Raw genomic sequence first — 22451 nt, 5'->3', positions numbered from 1 at the left:
TAAATGCATCAAGCTCAAACGTTTTCTGATAAACAATTAGTGAAGGAAGGACTACAAAGCGTGAAATAGGTTAAAAAGAAAATATACATAAAGAATTGATGGTGAAGATGGATTTTCACTGATAAGCTACAGAAGGAGACTTTCATGAATTGTAAAAGCCTTTTCTGGAAATAATTTTACTTAAGAGATTTCTGTAACTCAACATATTTTTTTCTGAATCTGACAATTTAAAAGGGATGTCGTAGTTTCTGAGCTATGTTTTAAGGTTATTTTTTTCACCTTATTTTCTTCTTCCATTGTCCATTTTTTTCCCACTTAGACCACCTCTCTATTTTTAGAGTGAAATTAGGAACTAGAACAAGTTAATATATTTTAAGAAAACTATACTAATCTATTGTGTAGCGAGCTGTGCAGGAGTTTGCTGTATTAACTAAGTGAAAAATGCAGAAAGCTGCACTGTGGTGTAAGCATCTCTCATGTGACCCTGGACTCTCATATTCTTACGTAGCCCATCAGGTAAAATTTGTTTGAATTGTGTCAGTTAGTGTGTTGGTGTGTGACCAGTGTACACCTATTGCATCACGTACACAGAGCTGGATGTATTAGGTCAGAGTATGTCTGAAGTGGATCCTAGAAAGAGTTTCCCATATCCTTGTCTTGGTCACATTTGTAGACAGAAAGTTTCCTCTGTGTCCGCCTTTGCTCTTTTCCAGCTCAAGGTTGATTTTTTCATAGTTTTCTTTTTACCTCTTCCTTACGTGTTTATATCAGATACTTTTTATATATATACCATTAAGCTTGAAATGCTGTAGTTTATGTAGGTTTGCTACAGACTCCATTTAGTCGCTCAACTGGAGATGGTGTATTACTGTCCTTGATGTATCTTTATTCTACAGACTCTAGTCTTAGAGGCTGTAGCTGCTAGGAGCTGTTCAAATGTATAGACAACAGACCTGCTTGAGTAATTTGCAAATGAAGTGTAAGACAGCGAATGACAGATGGTCGAGACAGGCTGGCAAGAATAAGAAACACTCAAATAGTACAACCAGAGTGTCAGACAGTGAGACAGGTCACAGTACTGCAGATTCTGCCCACTAATTGTGGGCTGCAGTGGCAGGGAGAAAGGCAAGAAAGGATAGGAAGAGGCTGTTTGTTTTATGTTTCAGTGCAGAGGTGCAAAGTAAGGTTAACACCTCAAGTGAAAATTTGTACATTTTTGTCTCTGGGTAGACTGTTTTCCTTTGTATTTGAAACTACATTCCAGCAGAGGTTTTTTTACTAGTTTTTTGAGGATGTATATTGATGGGTCAACAGTTTTCCCTTGTACACTTTTTCAACGGTTAAACAACATTCATGGGGGAGCATGAGACTAGGTTCTATTCCATTCTCTTAAATAGCGACTTTCAAAATTGTCAGTGTCCTTTCTAAATCCAGACAAGTTGAAATTATATTTTTAGTCATGTTAGTGCGGTTTGTAGTTGATGGTGGAGAGGGAAGGGAGAAAGCATTCTGAATGACTGTGATGAGAAACAGCTGAAATACTATAAATGTTGATCACTGTAGGCAAAATAGTAAATCAGCAATGGGCAAGGCAAGCATTTTATTTGTTTAAATTGTCCCATGGCCTTTTCTTGTTTATTTTTCTAGTTTAACTGCATTGACAGAGACAGGGAATGAATAGTATGCATTTTATGGTTGTTTTACAACATTATAGCTCCAAGAGTATAAATAAAACAAAGTTTCTCAGCTCTTAGTGTTCTCTTTAGTATATTTCATTCCCATGTGTAGCATTCTGTTCAGTGAGGTCCTGATTCTGCATCTCTGACAGCCACAGAGGGTGTCCCTTGACACTTCAACAGGCTCAGTAACAGATTTTTGAGAGGCCGAGCTTTATAGGTGCTCTGATGGGGGTTTTGTACATCTATAGAAGTGAGATGCTTCTGGATGAGTTACGGGAGCACTGGTTCTGCTCCCATGGTTGCCCGTAAGTGGGCACTGTGACTATAAGCCAGTCTGTCTTTGCCTCAGTGTCACCACACAGAAGAGGAGTGTGGGATACATCAGAAGGGTTGAGATGAAACTGAAGTTGTCAAAGATCAATGAAAAACAGTGTAATAAGAAGGTGGTTATTTATGTTGCTTTTCTTACAGTCCCTAAATTTATACAGTTAGTATCTTTTCACACAGCTTCTCATAAATGCATAACTTAAACCCTGGTTTCCTGCACAAGTTTGACTACATGCCTTATTTATTATTGTCCCTAGCACTTCAGTTTGTTTGGTTGGGGTTTTTTTGTGGGGGAGGGTGGTGGTGTGTGTTGGGTTTGCTTTTTTTGGCTTTTCCAGGAGTGCCAGCTGACTAATCTTAGGAGAGATAACTGGCTTGTGCCTACATTAGATTTTTAGTCTAGATGGGGATTCTCATGAGACAACTTTATTGTTGATCATCATTAACTGTGCTTTTTGTTCACATCACAGAATGGTTCATGAACTGGATACCTTTCAGATGAAATTATGTAGATGATGAACTCCAGTAGTGTGCCTAATATGCTCAAATTGCTAATGGTCATCCAGTCCATGGCATCTTACCAGAAAATCCTCAGCACCAACTGTTTTGCTGTAGAGGTCTGTTCCTATGGGAACACCCTTCCTGATAGAATCACAGAATGGGTTGGGTTGGAAGGGACCTTAAAGATCATCTAGTTCCATCCCCCCTATCCTCTAGGCCAGGTTGCCCCCAGCCCCGTCCAGCCTGGCCTTCAGCACTGCCAGGGATGGGGCACCCACAGCTGCTCCGGGCAGCCTGGGCCAGTGTCTTACCAAACTTGTCATCAAAAATGTGATCCTTATGTGTAGTCTGAAACTACCCTTTTTCAGTTTGAAGCCATTAGTCCTTGTCTCATTGCTACAGGCCTTTGTAAAAAGTCCCTCTGCAGCTTTCCTGTAGGTCCCCTCTAGAGACTGGCAGGCTGCAACAAGGTCTCCCCAGGGCCCTCTCTTCTCCAGGCTGAACAACCCCAGCTCTCTCAGCCTGTCCCCACAGCAGAGGGGCTCCAGCCCTCTGACCATCTTTGTGGCCTCCTCTGGACTCGTTCCAAGAGGAGGTCCATGTTGTTTTTGTGTTGGGTGCTCCAGAGCTGGATGCAGCACTGCAGGTGGGGTCTCACGAGAGCAGAGTAGAGGGGTAGAATCACTTCCCTGACCTGCTGGCCATGCTGCTGGTGATGCGGCCTAGGGTATGGTTGGCTTTCTGGGCTGGTACTGGTAAAAACTAATTAAGGTTGGTTTTCTTCAATAGTTTTGTTTGCTAAATTAAGATAATATGAACTTTAGAAATTATTGAAACAGGCTAAGCATATACATAGTAATTTGTTCCTTGTGCTACCAATTAACTGTTGGACTTAAATTCTTGCAGCCACAAGATAAAATTGGTAGCTGGTATTGCACTACATACATTCTTAAATCCAATGCAGCTGAGCTTCTTGCAATTTACTACGTATGTTACTCAGTTATTGTTTGAATTTAAAATAAACAAAGCAATTTTTTTAGGACGGTCTGACTCAATTTTCTTCATGTCTCTGTTATTAGCATTATTTTTATCATTCTCAAGCCAAAATGTAAGGCTGTTATTTGGAGGACAGAAATTGCATGAAATCCTCCACAAATCTGTTCTTGCCTTTTTTTTTTTTCCCCACTACCAAATGTGATGCAAAAGAGGACAAAAAGAAAGTATTGAGTGATGTTGCACAAAATGGTAGCCAGCACAGGAATCAAAAATAGCTTCTCAGAGAAGAAAGAATGGTGTCTCCACAGAACTCTCCTTAGCACTGGGGTGAAGCAAATAGATGAAGTCTTATCATGTGTACTTGGCCAGCCGGTTTGAAAGAGCACTTCCAACATTTCAGGGAGCTAATACAGCATCTGGACCTGGAATACTGCAAGTATGGAGTGCTCAGAAAGGCTGTTGCTGGTGATACAGTAAAATAACAGTGCTTCCTATAAAGAAGAAATGTAAAGTGTGTTTTTTTCTTTTAGCTCAATCGTTGGGTGTGAAATTGAATTGAGAAGTCTCCAAACTATATTAAATCACCCCCTTGGCATTGCCACAGGAACAATTTATTTCATCTTGAAGGAGCCTTTGGTTTCCAGATCAGTGGAGCTAAGCAGGAGGAATGTGCGTCACATTGAGGTAAACAGGGATGTGAGCTGGTTAAAAACAGAAAAGGCAACGCAGCAAAATTCTGTGCCCCTGACATTTGTCAGCTCTTCTGAAATGTGAATGCCGTTTCCATTGAGCTTTGGGGCAGATATTATCTCTGTACGATTTGTTGGGCTGATGGGTTGGAAGCTGAACATGGATTTATTTAGTTCAGTTGATTTTTCAAGAGGCAAGTCTGTCCCGCTTTGTTTACCAGGAGGCTTTCAGTACTGTTGCAGTGTTATCATGCCTTGGTGGACTGTCCTCATGCAGGAGGACTGGTAGTGAGGGATGGCTCTTACTACCTCAGTCCTGGTGCGAGGTGGTACTATTGAGCTTCTTCCAGTTAACTACCTATTTTTGCCATCGCAGTTTTTTGTGAGACAATGAAGATGAATTACAAATGTCTGTACCATATTGTGTAATGTCTGTTAGACTTTCTCAGCATCTCTGGAACAAGACACTGAGTCCCTAAGCAGGAAGGATTATATCAAATATTTCTGCTGTCAGAATGATTTTGGGACAAAATGAAGGCAAAATCCTTCAGGATCTAAAAGTTCTATGCAGATGGCTCCAAAACAGCCCTTGTCTGTAAGGGTAACGTGGCAGTATGTGAGTGTGAGCCATGGGCCAGGCCTGAGTGCAGACACTTTGTGTGGCCAGTGTGTTTGTGTTCACTACAAAGAGCAGAGCGACAAGGTCACTTAGCATCTCGTTGGGAATACAAAATGTTATTCTTTACATTGTGAAACTTAATTAGGACACCCTTGATAGCATTAACAGGATTGCAGTAGTGCAAACAAATTGGTCTTGATTTAACTGGAGAGAGCAAGATTCAATGCATTTTTTTAACCTGCTCTTCTCAAAGTCCAATCTTAAAATTTAGTTTGGCTTATACTGCTTCATTTCATCTTTGGCTCACAATTTAACTGACCTTCATCCCTCAAAAGCAACAGAAAGCGAAGCACAGAACAACAAACAGCGTGAACTGGGGTAGCAAACCTGGGCTGATTTGTTCATGTACTGAGACAATTGTGCAAATTTGGACGAGGCAAATTAGTGCTGTGTTTAATATAAATAAACAAATCCAAGCTCTTTTCAGCCTTATCTCAGTGCTCTAACTTCAGTAAGAGATGAGCAGAAGTTTGCACTGAGTTCCAAGGTGAGAAACACACTTTTAGACAGTATGGTAACCAGGCAGTTACTGCAGAGTGCTTTGTAATTCTGGTTACCTGACAAAATACCCAGCGTTCCCTGGGTTTTTTGCCCTTATAAAACTTCTCACGTTTAGAGATGTTACCATCTTAAAATGTACCCTGACGAATGCAAGGTGGAAGGACACGTTTTTCTGTTGCATTTTTTAATTGCTGTTCCCACCTGTGGGACTGGGTGAGGGATTCCCTTTGATAACAGAAGAAGCTTTCTGCAAACAAACATTCAGACTGAAGTATTCAGTCTGAAGATTTTACTGAAATAATACTTGTCCCACTGATAAGGAAGAAGTAGGAAGATGTCACACTCTTGGCTACAGCTGCCTCCAGAGGAAGGTAAAACAAAAAAGCTATGACCTGGAGACCAGTGACTCACAAGTGAGTTACATCGAGCAGCTTGCTTGTTTTCTGTGGTTCATTACATGAATTGTTAAAAGCATTTGAGGTGAACCCAGTTGTTTAAAGTTTTTATAAGACAAATCGGGGTCCCTTTTCCTTTTTTTTTTTTTTTTTTTTACTTTCACAACTACAGCAATGCATACTGCAGTCCTGTAATCTACCTTTCCTGTCCTTTCATGAAAATAATTTGCCTTTTTGCTGCTTCTGGGCCAATGGCAATTGAAACTGAATTGAAATTGAAACTGTATGTGTCTAGTGCTAAATACCCTCCCTTCAGTTTGAGCCTAAATCTTTTAATGGGCAGACTTCGTTTCAAAGCTGTTGGTTATTTTAATTCAGATAAGCCTTTTCCCTTCACATCATTTGTGATGTGATTTACTTATACTTGGATATAGCAGGAAATACATCATACCTTAGTTACTGTGACAGGCTCACGACTTCTCTGATCATCTTTGCGGTCTTCTGTTGCTCTTTCATCTTGTCTCCATCTTCCTTAATCCAGACTCAGTCACTACAGTACCCTTCATGTGGCATTGATGTACCCCAATCCTGAGATTACTTCCATCTGATATTTTCTAGGCTTCTGTATTATTATATATTTTTTAAAATGTGCGCCACATTAATGACTCCTTTATTCCCCCTCGAATTAACCAGTACGTCCATCCTGTTTGCTGTAAATGGGGAATTAATCTGTTGATAGAATGCTTTTGTTATTAAACACTTCAGTGCACGGTCTCCATATCTTCTACCAAATTCCATGTTTCTTGTGCTGCACGACGGATGTGCAGTGTTGCAACCAGCATGGCTACATGGAAACAGAAAACATTCTACCCTGAGATATGAGTTTATTTCTTACAGGGAAATTTATACCCAGTACAGAAGTAATTTCAGGAAAATTATTTCATAACTGTAAATTATGTCTTGGTTTCCCTATTGTATACAGTTAGGTCCTTGGATTATCTTTTATATAAATGAACAAGAGAAGTTAAAATGGGAAAAATGCTTGCTTTATTTGCTTGCTAAACTCTAGGAAAAATTATTAGACTGAAGTTTTAAATCATAGCTATCTCCTAAATCAAACGTGTAACAAGGTTGATAATGAGTGTAAACATACTGAATAATAAAACCTAATTTGTGTTCTGAGTTCTAGGGCTCTAATCCAAAGCTTGCTGATGTCTGTGGAAAGACTTCCATTTGAATTGGGCTTTGGCTTTTGTCCTGAATGAACACAATACCAGTGGAGTTATTCATGAAAGAAATGTTTGGAAATAAATCAGAGCAACTTACTGTGTCAGAATCCAATTCACTTGCTAATTCAGGCAGTTGGGTTTTACACTGTTTGTTGTGTCCATATTTTGTCATAGTCCCTGTCATGAACTAACCAAATTCAGTCTTAAAAAAAAAAAAAATCATTTGCCACTGATGCTGTAATTGGAAGATTGTTTCAGGATCATTACTTTGTTTGAAACCTTATTTAACTTCTAGCCTAAACTTATTTATATACACCTGGTTTATGCCAATGTAGTCTTCCAGTCTTTGTACACTGTACTTTGTCATTATACAGGTCTGGTAAACTACTCATGGTTGTCCCGTCTCCTCTCGGGCTTTGCTTTGTTTTGCTAAATAAGCCCAGCATTTTTATTTCTTATTCAGTAAGTTATTCATTCCCCGTAGCCTTTATCTTAGATTAACCCAAACAGGAATAGATTATGTGGGATACAGGCAACAAAACCTGCATTTTTAATGAGGTTTAATAGTGCTCTATATAACGTCGTTAATACTTTCCTTGCTTTACTGGAGACACTTCTCCACATAGATCCAGTATTTTGTTTGACTCCTTACCACTGCATTTCACTGATCACTTTTATTATGTGACTTGCAGGATCTTGGTTCCCAGGTGAGCTTCCACAGTGGAAATAGTTTTTAGTTCAGGAGTGCGTAGCTTTGCCCTTGTATTCTGAGGTTTTTAGTTTGTGTCTGTTACTCCAGTGCTCTTTTCTTCTGGGGGTGGTGCTGTGTTTGTCTTTGCATTGGCTGTTGTAAATTATAACAATCAAGCTTGAGTAATCAGCAGCCTGAATGAGTATGTTCCTACTTTGTGCTAATTTTGTTAATTAAAAAAAAAAAAATCTGTAGTAGAAACTGCTACAGGTGGTGAATGATGGGTGATGGGAGCTGATGATACAAGGTAACAGGAAAGAACTGGGGAAAGCTGAATAGTGAGATGAAGGGAGGGCACGGAGCCCACCAGGGAGAAGTAAGAACTTCTGCAGTATTGGTCAAATGAAGGCTACTCACATTTGCCAGACTGTTAATTGGGTCTCACAGAGACTTACTTGGGATGCATGAAGACATGCCAAAATCCCAGAAATAAATGCATAACTCATTAGTTTCTGCCTTTTGACTTTTTGGGAATAGCAACACTGCTGCTTATCTTCAGATGTTCCTTTATTTATTTTCAGTTTTCAAAGTATTCTGGAAGTTTAAAGACTTTCTTTCTAAGAGCGTTTTAAAAATACTGAATCCTAAAAGCACTTTAGAAGTCCTAAATTGAGAAGATTATGAGGTTTGAATAATTTAGCCACAAAACTTGAAGGGGAGAGAATTTGTTTAGGTCTTTAAAATATATATGATACATTTTCATATAGATTGGAATGACACTGAAAGACTTCTATCCAGATAAGTACATTCAGCAGATATTTACTATTGCCAGTGACTTCTAATAAGGTGTTTTCTGGGAATTAATATCAAGCTGGGAAGAGTTGGGATGGCTCCAGGTGCAGCTGAAGGCTGTTAACTGCAGATGATGATTAATGACCTCTGCTTAGGTCATTATTATTATATACTGAAAATGCAGAAAATTCAGATATATGGATTTTTTTAATGGGAGATGCAGTTTCACTTGGTGCAGTAGAGGTGTACCCACTGTGGATAGACTGCCCTGTATTATTATCAAATAGAGGGTTCAATTTCCTTCCTCCCCATGGCATTTTTAGGAGTATTATTCAAAGCTGGATCTCTAAAGCTGCACAGTATCAAATTGAAAAGTAAGCAGAATAAAGTCCATAGTGCCTCAGTGGTCTCCCAGTATTGCATTTGGCATCCAGTACTTAATCAGCTTTATTTAGAGATACTCCCATCTACTCTCTTCGGTGCCTAATGAGTGTGTCTCAGTATTGTCCAGAAATGTGCCCAGAAATTCCTTGTGCTCGCTGCTCTTGGACCCATGTTTCAAATAATGCCCTCCCTTCTTTTGCTCGATGGCCTTAACCAGGATCTCGGTTCTGGGCTGTCGTACACGCTGTGCACAGAGGGCAGGCAGACGGGACTGGCTGATGCAAGGAAATGCTGCTGTGTTGAGACAGGGAGAATCTGTGTCCTAATAAATACTCAGTTGTAATAGATACTTAACTTCCTAGTGTCTAGACAAGTTCACGCATGGATTCTTCCATGGTTAGTGAAATTTTTTTTTTTTAATATGATGAATGATTTCATTGTTGACTTGTGAGGAGACTTGAGAGCTACTACAGGGGACTAGGAAATATTCACCTTGCTGCTTATTTTTAGTTTGTCACCTCTGTTAAAATACCTTGATCATCTCATATACATCTATATTAAAAAAAAAACAACCATAGATACCTTGATATCTCTCATCTATATGTGTGTGTATTTAAGTTTGTTTAGTTCAGGGTGCTTTTTAAAAAAAAAAGTCTGAAATAGGTAATGTATGTAATATAAAGACATAAGATTTAATTAGTCACTGTTATTTTTTATTTAGATTATACACAGTATTGCATGTTTCTGAATACTGTGTAAGTCCTGCTTTACACGTACACCGGTCCCCTGTCCCTTTCTCTGTCTTCCCCCAGCCCTCTTTCCCTGGCCATTATGAAGGTTGTAGCATCAAAATTCTGAGCAGATCAGGACTGAGACAGCTGCTGCTTTTGGCTGACCTTTATACAAATGCCACTAGATGTAGACTTCTTCTCAGGAAAATGCAATTTTGCAAAAATGTAAGCAAAGCAGTTAAAAAACATAACTCAGGTGTGAAATGTTGGCAATTTGAACATTAAGTGGTATAACTTAGACCTGCTTATACAAACCTATCAACTTCATGCTGTTACTGTGTGCCTTTATTCACCCTCAACCAAACCAGCGATCTCTCTCCTCTTGTTTTTTAAATTCCTTTAAAGTATCTCCTGTGGTGAAAGGAAGAGGCGAGTGAGGTCAGGCGAAATGAAACAAAAATCATGAAAGCTTAACAGACCACAGGGCTGTTCCTTTGAAAGGGTGCCAGAGATGCGAGTATCAGTTATGGGAAAGAAGACCACAGAGCTGGCAATGAATGAAAGGAGATCTGGTACATGCGCATTAGTGTTCCATACTCCTTGCCACGAAACTGGTCTGTTCTCAGAGTTAGCTCTGTGTCATGCTGACAGTGGGCACTCTCACAGTGCTATTAGTGCTCCCTGATGCAACTTCACTGTGCTTCAGGATGCATTTTTCTAAGTAGTTCTGGGGTTTTTGTCTTGTAAGATCAAAATATGAGAACTGAAGTATTGATGTGATTACACAAATTGCATTTTTTATTTCATCTTTGCAGCCTCTACCAGTTATCCACTCTAAGGGATAAAAAAAATTGTTTTCCTGGATGAGAAAGGAATAATTCGTGTTTTAAAACATGTGAAAACGTGCTTACTTGCAGATACAGAAAACAAAATGTCAGGTTATTGTAATTATACAAGCACCTGACATACTAACTGTCAGCATATGAAATGGTGTGCCAAATCATCTCAAACATTGCTTTTTCAGGATAAAGAACTCTTAAAAGAACTGGCTTTGCTCGGGCCGATTCTACATCTTTTAAGACTTCAAGTCTTGGTTGCAGTAGTTAAAATGCTAGGGCTTTGTGAGACTCACTGGATGGCAGTCTAACATCTGAGTATACTCGAAGGCTAGACTGAATGATAACTTCTTCCTTTCACTCTTAACATTTTATGCATCTGTGCTTGTGTGAATGAAAAGACCCGTGCAAGTGTGTCAGAAATTATTTAAGGACTTCAGTTTTATTTGATGGTGTGGAACTAGGCTTGTATGTGAGCATAGTTTACAAAGAAGTTGCAGAGACAGTCTGATCCTCCAAGGCTGCTAATGTACCTTGAATTTCTGTTGATCTCCACGTCCATAGATGTGGTAAACTTGAGATTTTTCTTTTACATTGTTAAAAGAGCCAGATCTTTGTCGTGTACCTTTGAACGTGGTTCTACAGCTGAACATTTTTAAGCCTGAAATTTATCATTGGGACAAGTCACTGTTTTCAGTTGTCTAATTTTTGCCCTGTTGCTACTGGAACTCTCAAGGAAAATGAGTGTGTATCTGCACTAAGTATTTAAAGGACAAAACATCCAGAAAAACATAACGCGCAACACCAAATGACCCTGCAGCGCTGATGTGAATGTAACCCTTGGTTACAGTGGGCCTGACTTTGTCTGCTGACTCCATTGTAATTCAGCACAATGTTTGCTTTTGTACGGATGAGACCACAGTTGTCTGGTATTTTCAGTCATGTGCCCTTTTCAGCTTCATTTCATAAGTCACTGTTGCAGTTTTGCTCAGCTTTTATGAGAAGTTCAGTAGCTGCTGGGTTCTCAGTTTGAAGACTCCTTCCCCCAAACATTTTGCAGCGTTCGGCACTTTAAGACCAATGCTTTCTTTGATTTCTTTTCACAGAGCCTTTAGTCTATGGGCACCCACCCCCAAAGGCCACAGGCTGAAACCTCCTAGTTAAACAGTTGTCAAGTTTCAGATTATCCTTTGACACAGACTGGTATGACAGATCACAAAGTTGATATTCAGCATTATTTCTTTTTCATTTTCAGGAAAAATTTGAAGGCTTGTTCCGTGCCTATGATGACTGCGTGACATTCCAGCTGTTCAAAAGCTTCAGGCGTGTGCGGATAAATTTTAGTAGTCCCAAATCAGCTGCTCGTGCCAGAATAGAGCTGCATGAAACACAGTTCAGAGGGAAGAAGTTAAAGTTGTATTTTGCACAGGTAATGAAATCTGTATCTACTTCTATGTTAGTGCATATCTTTTATAGAAATATTATGCAGTCACACTGAATGAAAGTAATAAAAGTTTCTCTCATGCACAATCTGTCTGCTAAAAGGTTACTCGGGCCTCGTTATTGTGCCTGAGCTGTACCTGCCTGGTGGGTCTGCAGTAAATTCAAAGGACCACTTAGGACCAGAGTTGCTCATTCAACACGCAGAAGTTACATAGGTTAGAACTGATTTACAACATCATTGGGTATTTTCTGTGGGTAATTCTCTAAACTAACCAGAAGAAAAGCAGTAAAGTATCATGAGTTCATAAAAAAGTAGGGCTGAATTACTTACGTGACTGCAACCCTGAACCACAGTCAGGCTTCCTCCTGCCTCCTCCCAGCCCTGTACTGAATACTAGTGTGAATTTTCTAAAAGGAATTTATTAAGTTCAAGTAAAAGGAAGAAGGTAGGGGAAGAACAACACCCCCAGCCTGGGGGCATAGGTGATTAAGGTGACTATATCAATCTGTTGGAAGTGTCAGCTGGGGATTTAGTTTTCTTCTGCGATGTTTTAGCATGGAGAAAAGGAAGCTCAGGGGAGACCCTGTCACTCTCTACAGCTACCTGAAAGGAGACTGTAGGCAGGTGGGGGTCAGTCTCTTCTCCCAGGAAACTAGTGATAAGACAAAATGGCCTCAAGTTGCACCAGGGGAGGTTTAGATTGGATATGAGGGAAAATTTCTTCACTGAAAGGGTGGTCAAGCATTGGAAAAGGCTGTCCAGGGAGGTGGGCATCCCTGAAGGTGTTCAAAAAAACATGTAGATATGGTACTCAGAGACATGGTTTAGTGGTGGACTTGGCAGTGCTGGGTTAACGGTTGGACATGATGATCTCAGATGTCTTTTCCAATCTAAATGATTCTATGATTCTTGACCAAGGGAGAGAGAACCCAGATATCCCACAGCCTGGGTAAGTAAGAGGCCCCAGCCAGGATATAGAAAGGTGAGGGAGGTTGAGAACCACACTACTGCCTTTTCTGGATGTATTTTAATAAATTGCTCTGACTGATGTGGCTTACGGGATACTCGCTAGTGCTTATAAGTAATGTAAGCATCCTTTGAGCTGCCAGACTGGCCCTTCAGAGGTCTTAAGGGCAGGCTTTTTTGAATGTATCAGTCAAATCAAAGAGGCACTTAAATATTGAGCCTTTGCAGCCTGGTCAGTACAGGAGCTGTTTTGGGTGTGTAGGCAGAAGCAGAACCTTAGGAGGATGGGAAACTACAACTGTGGAAAAAAACCAATATGCTTATCAGGTTAGATGAGTTGAGAAGATTTACAGTTGGATTTAGATGTTGAAAATCTGCCTCAATCATATTTTATATGCCTTAATCACAGCACAGAATGGTTAGGATTGGAAGGGACCTCTGGATATCATCTAGTCCGTTCTCCTCATTCACCTAGAGCTGGTTGCACAGACTCACATCCAGGCAGGTTCTGAACGTCCCCAGAGAAGGAGACCCCACAGCCTCTCTGGGCAGCCTGTCCCACTGCTCTGTCACCTTCAAAGGAAAATTTGTCCTCAAAGCTCCTTTTTCATTAATCTCCTAGATCTGTCTCTGATTTTCTTTCTGAAAGGTTTCAAAACCTGCTGTTTAAGCAGATGTGAGAATCATTTCACTGCATAATCAAGAGGTTAATTGAAAACTTGGGATAACACAAGAAAAACATGCATAACAGTGATTAGTTTCCTTATCTAAGCTGTTTTCCTGCAAAGCCATTTAGGTATCTGCACTGTGCTCTCCAGTACATGCAGTCTTTAAAAGAGCTTATTAGTTTTGTCCAGGGAATGAATATGTGGAAGCAGCACAGTGTCTGGAGCAGTGTATGTTTATATGGGCCTAAGCCAGACAGAAGAATCACTTCCACAACTAGAAGTTCTGGGAAGTGTGGAGTTGAGAGACTCAAGCTGGCTCTTTGTAAAATACACTCCGGTATAGCAGGATGCTGTCTTAGGCTTGCTGTCATGCAAATACAGTTTATCGTTTCTGGGCTTGAGCTGGTTATGAACTTGCTCAGGTATGGCTGTAGTACAATTCATTTATTTTGAGGCTTCTTTAGTATGGCAGAAAAGAGCAGGAATTACATTAGATATTTTAAGATGGAAATAAAATGAGAACAATTAGTTACAAATGACTAAGGAACATGGTAGATTCCTTTATCACTTTGGCTAAAAAAGTAAATCTTCAGAAACCTTTCTGAAGTTACTTGTAAAGCCTCGGCGTAGGAATTACTGGTTTCTTGTCTAATGTCTGGTTTTGTTTTGGAGTTTAGACCTGTATATCACAACAATCTTTTTCAGCCTCGAAAATCTCTGAACCTAGCAGCTGTGGATACCAAAGCTTTGCATTTATCCTCAGGGAACATATACAATAGGCACAAACATTGTAGCTTTGCTCATGTAACAGCTCCCCACGGTGTGTTTACTGTAGAGGAACCATCTGTAAGGTTGAGATTATATTCATCTCCAGGCCTTCTCTGCTGAGACGGGTGCTGAAGCCCTGCCTGGGTAGCGTTTGGTATTAGAAGTACATGATTTCTGTAATTGTTCCATTTACCCATCCTATGTGGATGAAAAGCTAGACACTGTGTGCTCACAGCCCAGAAGGCCAATCGTATCCTGGGCTGCATCACAAGAAGGGTGGCCAGTAGGTCAGGTGAGGTGATTCTGCCCTGATGAGACTGTGCTTGCAGTACAGCATCAACTCTGGGGTCCTCAGTACAAGAAGGACATGGGGGTGTACTGAGGAGGGCCACAAAAATGGCCAGGAGGGCTGGAACACATCTGCTGTGAGGAAAGACTGAGATAGTTGGGGTTCTTCAGCCTGGAGAAGGCTCCAGGGAGACCTTATAGCAGCCTGCTAGACTCTGGAGGGGGCCTACAAGAAAGATCGGGACAAACTTTGTACAAGGGCCTGTTGTGATGGGACAAGGGGTAATGGTTTTAAACTAAAAGAGGGAAAAATCAGGCTAGATAAAAGGCAGAAATTTTTGATGATGAGGGTGTTGAGACACTGGAACAGGTTGCCCAGAGAGACTGTAGGTGCCCCATCCCTGGAAACATTCAAGGTCAGGTGGGGCAGGGCTCTGGGCAACCTGATCGGGTTGAAGATGTCCCTGCTTATTGCAAGGGGGTTGGACTAGGTGGCCTTTAAAGGCCCCTTCCAGCCCAAACCATTCTATGATTCTATCCTATATGAAATAACATATTTGTTATGCTTTAAAGATTCAGACCTCTGAGACAGATGGAGACAAGCTTCATTTGGCACCACCACAGCCTGCAAAACAGTTTCTCATCTCGCCTCCAGCCTCCCCACCTGTAGGGTGGCAACCAATAGATGATGCAACACCTGTCATCAACTATGACCTCCTCTATGCGGTTTCTAAGCTAGGACCAGGTAAGCTTGTGATCCTTGCATGAAAATGTGTCAGAAAAAGCAGAGGAGAAATAGCAGCGTAGATAATAACTGCAGAGGAAGTTGGCATAAGGCCTGTAAGTTGCATTAAAGCTTTGGATTTAAGTTGATGCATGTCAGCTGGTTCTTTGGTTAAGGATGAGTTTAACCATATTTACATACAGAATTATATGTTATCTGCAGCTTATGAATGCTGTTTGATTGAATAGCAGATCAAAGCTTGCTTACACAATTTATTGTGCTTGGGTTTATGCTTAGATGAGACAACTGATGGTTTAGGTGGGGACTGGACAAATGTTTGTCCATGAACTTGTGGACTTTTTGCTTTAAACTGCATCTGCTTGGTACTACATTCCAACATGCAAAATACCTCATCAAATGTTTAGGCGTTGTTGTATCTCCACCAGAGCAGAGAATCTCTCACATTAACAAGTTTGTCGAGAGAGGGCTACTGTTCCCCGATCCTGGCAGGATTGCTCTGTTAGAACTGCCAGCTTTCTGTTGGAAACTGTATGCAGAAGGGATGGGGTAAGGTGTAGTCTCTGTTACCGTAGGATAGATGTCGGTGGGTAATGCAGGTAGGCTTTCTTCTGTCTTCCCATCTTCAGCTAATGCCAGGAATTGGAGCTAGGAGGGATTTTCAAAACAGTGCTTTCCCTTAGAAAATGCTCATCTGATGAAACCAAAATTTTTCATAGGAGAGGATTACTTTTGATTTAATTGAGTCATCTTTGCAAATCATTTTCCTTCAAAGCTGTTAAAGCATCCTCTTCTAAAATATTCAAAATGGAAAATGTTCCAGTTTCAGGTCTGAGCAGTATGATTTAGAAAATAGTCTAATTTATATTCATAAACCACAAGAAAAAATAACTTATTAAATTATTTTCATACTGAAATAAAACACTTCAGATCCAATCTAATAACAATTGGAGGAGGTGAGCTCATGAAAATTTATCAGTTTATTTTTGAAATTCTTGTGGGATGAGAGAATGCTTTCTCCCCAGCTGTACTGAAAATGGTTCTTGCTTGTTCTGAGTAGCTTGCAGTTGCAGACATCACTGGGGCTTTTGTGTAACTGCACCAGAGTAACCCAGAGCTGAAGTGCGTGGGGTGCAGGAAGAGATGTTTTGCAGATTTATCTCACATCTTTTTCACATGGGATCTCTCACAAGGGGAAAATACGTATCAGGAGAACATCAGAAATTCCTGTGTTTTATTCCCTTTCAGCAGGGAAGCCCATAGAAAAGGACTGTCAGGTGTAAGACTTCATACTATATTGCTTATTGTTATTTCCTGAATTGATGTGTTGTTTCTAAACTGCTGAATAAAAGAAAAACAAAAAACTGTTTGTTTTTTTTCCTTTGATGCAGCAGTGTTGTAAATGGAAGCATGTAAATGAATTCCCAAACTAGCTGGGTAATAAATCAATTCCTGTTCTAGAGCAGTGGAATGTGAATTATCACTCATTGTCCCACACTCTGGGACAGCTTTGCGTGAAGGTCATATTCACCCATATTTAAGGAGCCTGCAGGGAGCAATATGAAAAGTCATTGTGTGCTCTCTCTATTTTTAGCACTTGTTAGAGAGATCAATTTTAGTTAACTGCAGTGGTGGTTTTAAAATAGTGTTGCAGTTCTCGGTTCTCAGTTGTGCATTTACTATGTTTAGAATTTCATTGAAAAACAAATCCCACCAAAATTCATTTCTCAGTATCACATCAGTAAAACATGCTGCTGTACATCAAATAACACTGTTAGCCTCAGCTAAGTTAGCGAGGTGTTTGGTTTTTTTTTCAGTCAAGCAAAAAACAGAATAAAAATATAACTGTGGCTTATTAGCTATCAAAAAATGCTCACTGGCACAGTGAGTTTAAAGAACTGTGACCGTTAGAACTTGACTTCTACGTCTTTAACTTGTGAGGTGTCTTCGCTGTATTAAATACAGTGATTTGGTAATTTCAGCGTGGTGAGGACCAGCAAAACTGATTTGAGCGTGTAAACAGCAAACAGTTTCTGTTATGTCCTCACTACAAGATGAGTTTTACTGACCTACTTCGCTGGGAACATAAGGTACATCGCTTGGACACAGACGCACGCTACTTCCACATTCCATGAATACAGGTCATCTCCTTTCACACTACACTGCCATAATCATCACAGCCACAAAAGTAAAGACTAAAACTGTCCCAAGGTGTAAAGGCTGGGAGATTCGCTCCAGAGTAATAAGAATAGGAAGCTAGTTAACAGATTTATGGTGTGCCATCTTTTTTCCAAGCTCAGTTTTGGGACAGGTTTGGGGGTTTTTTTGTTTGTTTTGATTTGGTTTTTTGTTTGTTTGTTTCTGGGTTAATTTTTTGTATTGGGTTTATTTTGCAGCCTTGTGCCTGCAGCAGTGACTGCCTGGCATCTCAGAGGTCTATCAGGAAAGGTTTGTTTTTGCTGTGCACAAAAAGAAGCTGGCTTTTGGTCCTTCAACATTAAACTGAGTTCAATAGTGCATTTTCTTCTCAGGGAAGGTCAGGGCGTATTTAATTAAGTTTCGGGTTGATTTATGTATGTTCTTACTTTCTGCAGTTGCAGAAATTGAGCTTTAAATGAGGCATGAACAGAACGCTATAGACCAGTCAGTGCCGGATCTGTGGCTATGCCTGGTTCTGACCACCAGCCTACAATTTTTTCAACATATTGCAAACAAAGAAGTGTGATTGTTAATCTCTTTGATGAAAGGCGCTTCCACTGTCAAGAGAACTTCCAGTAGTTTGAAATACTGATGAAGATACAAAGGCATGGCACTGAACTGGGGTGGTAGTTTGGCTGTTTGCCTCCTGGCCTGACTTGGACCTAACTCTATCCTACACCTACAGGAACTCTTGCAACCTACCAAGCTGTTGTCTGGTCTAGGCCCTGATGTCTCTTCCATAACATCTTACAAGGTTTTAGTTTCATCCACTGAGGAATACAGGAAATAATTCAGGAAGTAATTTTATATGAGAAATACTTGTAAGGGGGTGGGGTGGTGGTGGTGGAATCTCCAGGTCCAGGCTGTGTGTATACAGAAGAGCTGCTCCTCTCAAAGAAAAGGCAGCTACGTTTGCTCTGCCATTTGTTAGTGCAGTGGTTTACAAACCGTTCTCTTGGCATTAGAATAAACCCTTTCTTTTCTGAAAAGCAATCCTACCCTCTCCCTGTCTGCTCCCCAACCTGTGTATTTCTTCTCTCCTTTTGCCATTGCCTCTTTCAAACTTGTCACCCCAATTTCTTCACAACAGACTGCCCTGTACTCTCTCACTTCCTAACTCTGCACTCCGGAGTGCTTTTCCCCAGGACCCCGGGTGCCACCCTGGCCTCCCCTTGCCAATCTCAGCTCCTGCCTGCTGCCCACACTGTGGCTGCTCAAACAAATTGCCTTTCTCCCATGGCTTTGGTTCACGGATCAAGGCTCCACCGATGAGACCTGCACTATACCACACACAATATAGGTCAGGGTCCTGAGTACTAACCTGTTCCGTGTGCTCCCTGGTGCAGTTTTCCCCTCAGTCAGCGCTGGCCTCCACAATTTCAGGCACTGTTTGAAAACCAGTACAGGCTGGGCACCACCTCCAATAGCCCATGTAGACCAGTTTGTACCAGTGTTGGTCCTCTCCGCTGAGGTTTTCCGGTCCCTCATCAGCATTCCAGCAGCCTTTGCATCTCCTAAACGCCCTCAAGCTATGCTCCAGGTTGTCTAAAATATATTTTTCGCATTATGAAAGCACCATTTGAAGTGTTACACATGGTAGCTCTTGGGACGCAGAGGAGAGCCTGCAGCAGCCTGTGCCACTTGGCTGCTGGCTCTGTGAATGGTGAGGGGTCAGAGGAGGGCTTGGGTCAGGGTTTCACTTTCATCTCCACACAATTATAGTGTAGCTGTTCCTGCCATGCTCTAGCTGGGCTTCTTGAGGGGGATATATAGCTCTTGCCCCTGCTCCACCACTTCCGCAGGGAAGGGGAAAACGGGGAAGAGCAGGACCCTGCCCAGTAAATGCTGCACACAGGGATTTCAAACCATGTCTCATGTGGCAAGTTTTCTACACCCAAGTGTTTTCAAACCTAGTGTTTGTTCTCACTGATTCAAAGGAAATACTAAAAATGTGACTTCCAGAGAGGAGGAAAAGGGGGTGGAAGAACAAGCAGATGTGGGATAGTTACAGTTTTCCATTTCTGTCCTCCTTCTCCCCTCTGTTCTGTGGCTGTGTCTGCCCTTCCCTCCCTTTGCCATGGGCAGGGTACAGGAGAGCTGCTGGGTGTAGACTTTCTCTCTGCCTTGTTCTGCTGGCCAGGAGAGGAGGATGTCCTTCTGCAACATCCGTAATGGGCTTCCAGAGAGCACCTCCTCCATTTTGTGTACGGCAGAACCATGTAGCAGAGGTATTGTATGGTGTATGGGAAGGGTTGAATCCCTTTCTGCATAAACAAGTACCTGTACAAAGGACCACATGTTATTTGTACTGTATTATTTGTAAAGCATTTGGATAAAGGGACTGTAAGTAGAAGGCATTTTTTTGATGCTAATGACACATTTAACCTGGAGTGAACAGCTCTGGACTCATTAACCTTTGATCATGAGGCATAATCGGGGACAAAGTAGCTGCACAGTATCATTACCATTTCTTCATTATTAATTAAATATATGGACATATTCTTTGCTGGACAAAACCGCCTCATTAGACAAGAGCTCTGTACACCGTCAATGAAAGGTCATAGTACTGATTCACAGAGATGGAAAATCATGTGCTGTTATTTTTGATTCTGAAATATCCTAAGTTGCTTTTTTGCTGTTCTTGTGGTCGTCTTTCTTGTGTTACCTGAGGCTGTGGGTTTGCTTGTGGTTAATGTGGTCACAAAAGGTAGTGCCATTGTTGAATGGTGAAACTTCACATTCCTTTTTTTTTTTTTTTTCCTTATGCGAAGCAGATAAATAGAGGAACATCACTGCTATTTTTAAGGGCTTTGTTAGGAGCATTTCTGACAGATCTGTATGGTGGAGGTGCCAGTGCTTAATTCTTCCCTGCATTATATCCTGAAAGCAGAGTTCAGATGTTCAAGCATATTTCATAAATTTTGTGCTACTTTTCTGAGTAAATGTCTATTGTTATCTCAGCTTACGTGAATATTTAAACAACTTATTATTAAGGGATAGAGAGAGTACAAAGCCTGCTGCAAGAGAAGGGCCTGTCTCCCCAGAATCCTTTGGCTTAACCTGTAAGAGTTCTCCAGGCAAGTGGGAGACATAGGAGCAGTGGGGCGATGTAGGGCCTGAGAGTGCAAAAGGAGGCAGCATCAGCGACAGCTGAATGAGGTAAGTGGAAAAAGGCTTGAGTGATATTAACTACAGAAGCTGGTGAGTCTTAACCATGCTAACTCGACTTGCTACTCTTAGCGTGGGACAACCTAAATTTTGTAAACTTAATTGCAGTTATGTTTACATTTTGAATCTCAAAACTTAACTGCTATGGATTTAGCTCAAATTTTTTTCTAATGCTGGAGGTGTTTTTTCAGAGGAAAGAAAAAACATAGAAAAAAGCAGCTGGGAGGGGGTAATCGGGCTGTATCTTTTGGATTTTTATTTTTATTTATTACCTCAGTATTTTTCTGCAAACAATGGTTACATTGAGGAACAAGATGCAGCTGTATAAAAGTCCCGTAGCTGTCCTGTTCCTAGTTCAGCCATAAAAAGGTTTTCTGCAGTTTGAGCCACAGTTCTGCAGGCATGAATAATAGTGAGCACAGAACTGAGTCTGCAGCTCATTTATGCTCAGAAATAACTGTATGACTTTAAAACCTAATTTATGAGTGCATCACATTTTGATTCGCAAAGTGACACTAATTGCTGTTGCAGTTACTTGTGCCAGGGGCATCTGAATATTTTCCCTTGTGTCTGTACTTATTTCCACTGTTCTGTTGCAGCAGAAAGAGTCCTTCTGGGAAGGATCTGAACAGTAAAAGAATGTGGCATTTGAACTGGGATTATTACCTTTTAAGAGGGCGGTGAATCAGATTTACTTCATGGTGCTGGTGTATGAGGCGAGGGCCCAGCGTTGTGTGTGTGCAGCACCGCAGAGCTCCTTGTAGCTGACAGTGACCAATGTAGCCTTCAGTGCTGGTTGGCAGCATTGACGTCAGCCCATAGCTGAGAAATTAAGCTGAAGCCCACAGGGAAAAGAGGCAAAGAAAAACCATATAATTTCTCAATGCAGCACAACCAAGCTATTTCTCTTTTTATATTTTAGCCTATCAGCAAGACCTGTAATGCTTTGCTCAATTTGGATTCAGAGGAAAGGCTGCCAAAAATAGAGCAGTTAAATGTCAACATTAATGGTATCACAGCAGTAAAATATTTCTCACAGCAAGATGCCTGACTTAGAGCTATTATTCACTAGTTGCCTCCTATTTTTTAGGCAAAAATGCAGCATGTCCTCTAGTTGCAAGCCACGCAGTCTTATTTGGACCAAGAATTTGTCAGCACAAATAGCATGTGAGCACAGTCCCAGAGCCGCCTGTGCTAACACAGGACAAAACCTGCAACCCCTTCCTCACCCAAATTAGTCTGTCACAAACTTACCAATAAATAAAAATCCCAATTAGTGACAGGAGCAAACTACAAGCGCTCTGAGGTGGGGACTGCCATTTCACTCTCATCGTACGACCCCTAGTACTGCCGGGTTCTGCCTGTGATGCAGGTGTTTAGGGGCTGCTGCATCACAAATACAGGTCAGCTGGGTATACTGGGACCTCGCCTTCCTCAGCTCAGAGTCTCTTGCAGGCGATATGCAGTGGTTCTGGAGCAGTCTTATGAAAAAAAGTAAATCAAAGCTATCAGGTGTGCCTGTGGTCACTGTAAGCCTGTTTTAATTTGGCTGTGGCTTACGGGTCTTGGAGATGAGAGTGATGACATAGTCCGAAGTGGGGCAGCACATTATCAGGAACAGTTTCTAGTTTTAGTCCTGCAAATGGGTGTTTGTCACCTCTGAGAGACCAAGTCATCCTGTCAGAAATGTGACCGTCGGGACTTTTTTTCTTTACAGTCTTAAATTAATTTCTTGCAATTTAATAGCTAACGCCTACTTGCATCCTGCGTACAATCCA

At 41.1% G+C, this 22451-nt stretch overlaps 1 protein-coding gene across 3 annotated transcripts in view; it reads left to right on the top strand.

The window, feature by feature from the left end:
* The window catches only part of RCAN2 (regulator of calcineurin 2), a 92483-nt gene that overhangs the window by 61994 nt on the left and 8038 nt on the right, over window positions 1-22451 (top strand). For all 3 annotated transcript variants that reach the window (XM_005441551.4, XM_055714209.1, XM_014281831.3), the window contains 2 exons: window positions 11686-11859; window positions 15138-15309. In XM_005441551.4, the coding sequence (XP_005441608.3) occupies window positions 11686-11859; window positions 15138-15309 (346 nt within the window). The remainder of the gene's footprint in view (window positions 1-11685; window positions 11860-15137; window positions 15310-22451) is intronic.

Source organism: Falco cherrug, chromosome 6 (assembly GCF_023634085.1).
Source record: "Falco cherrug isolate bFalChe1 chromosome 6, bFalChe1.pri, whole genome shotgun sequence".
NCBI lineage: Eukaryota > Metazoa > Chordata > Aves > Falconiformes > Falconidae > Falco > Falco cherrug.
Note: the sequence above shows the minus strand (reverse complement) of the source record. Positions and strands in the feature narration are given on the sequence as shown.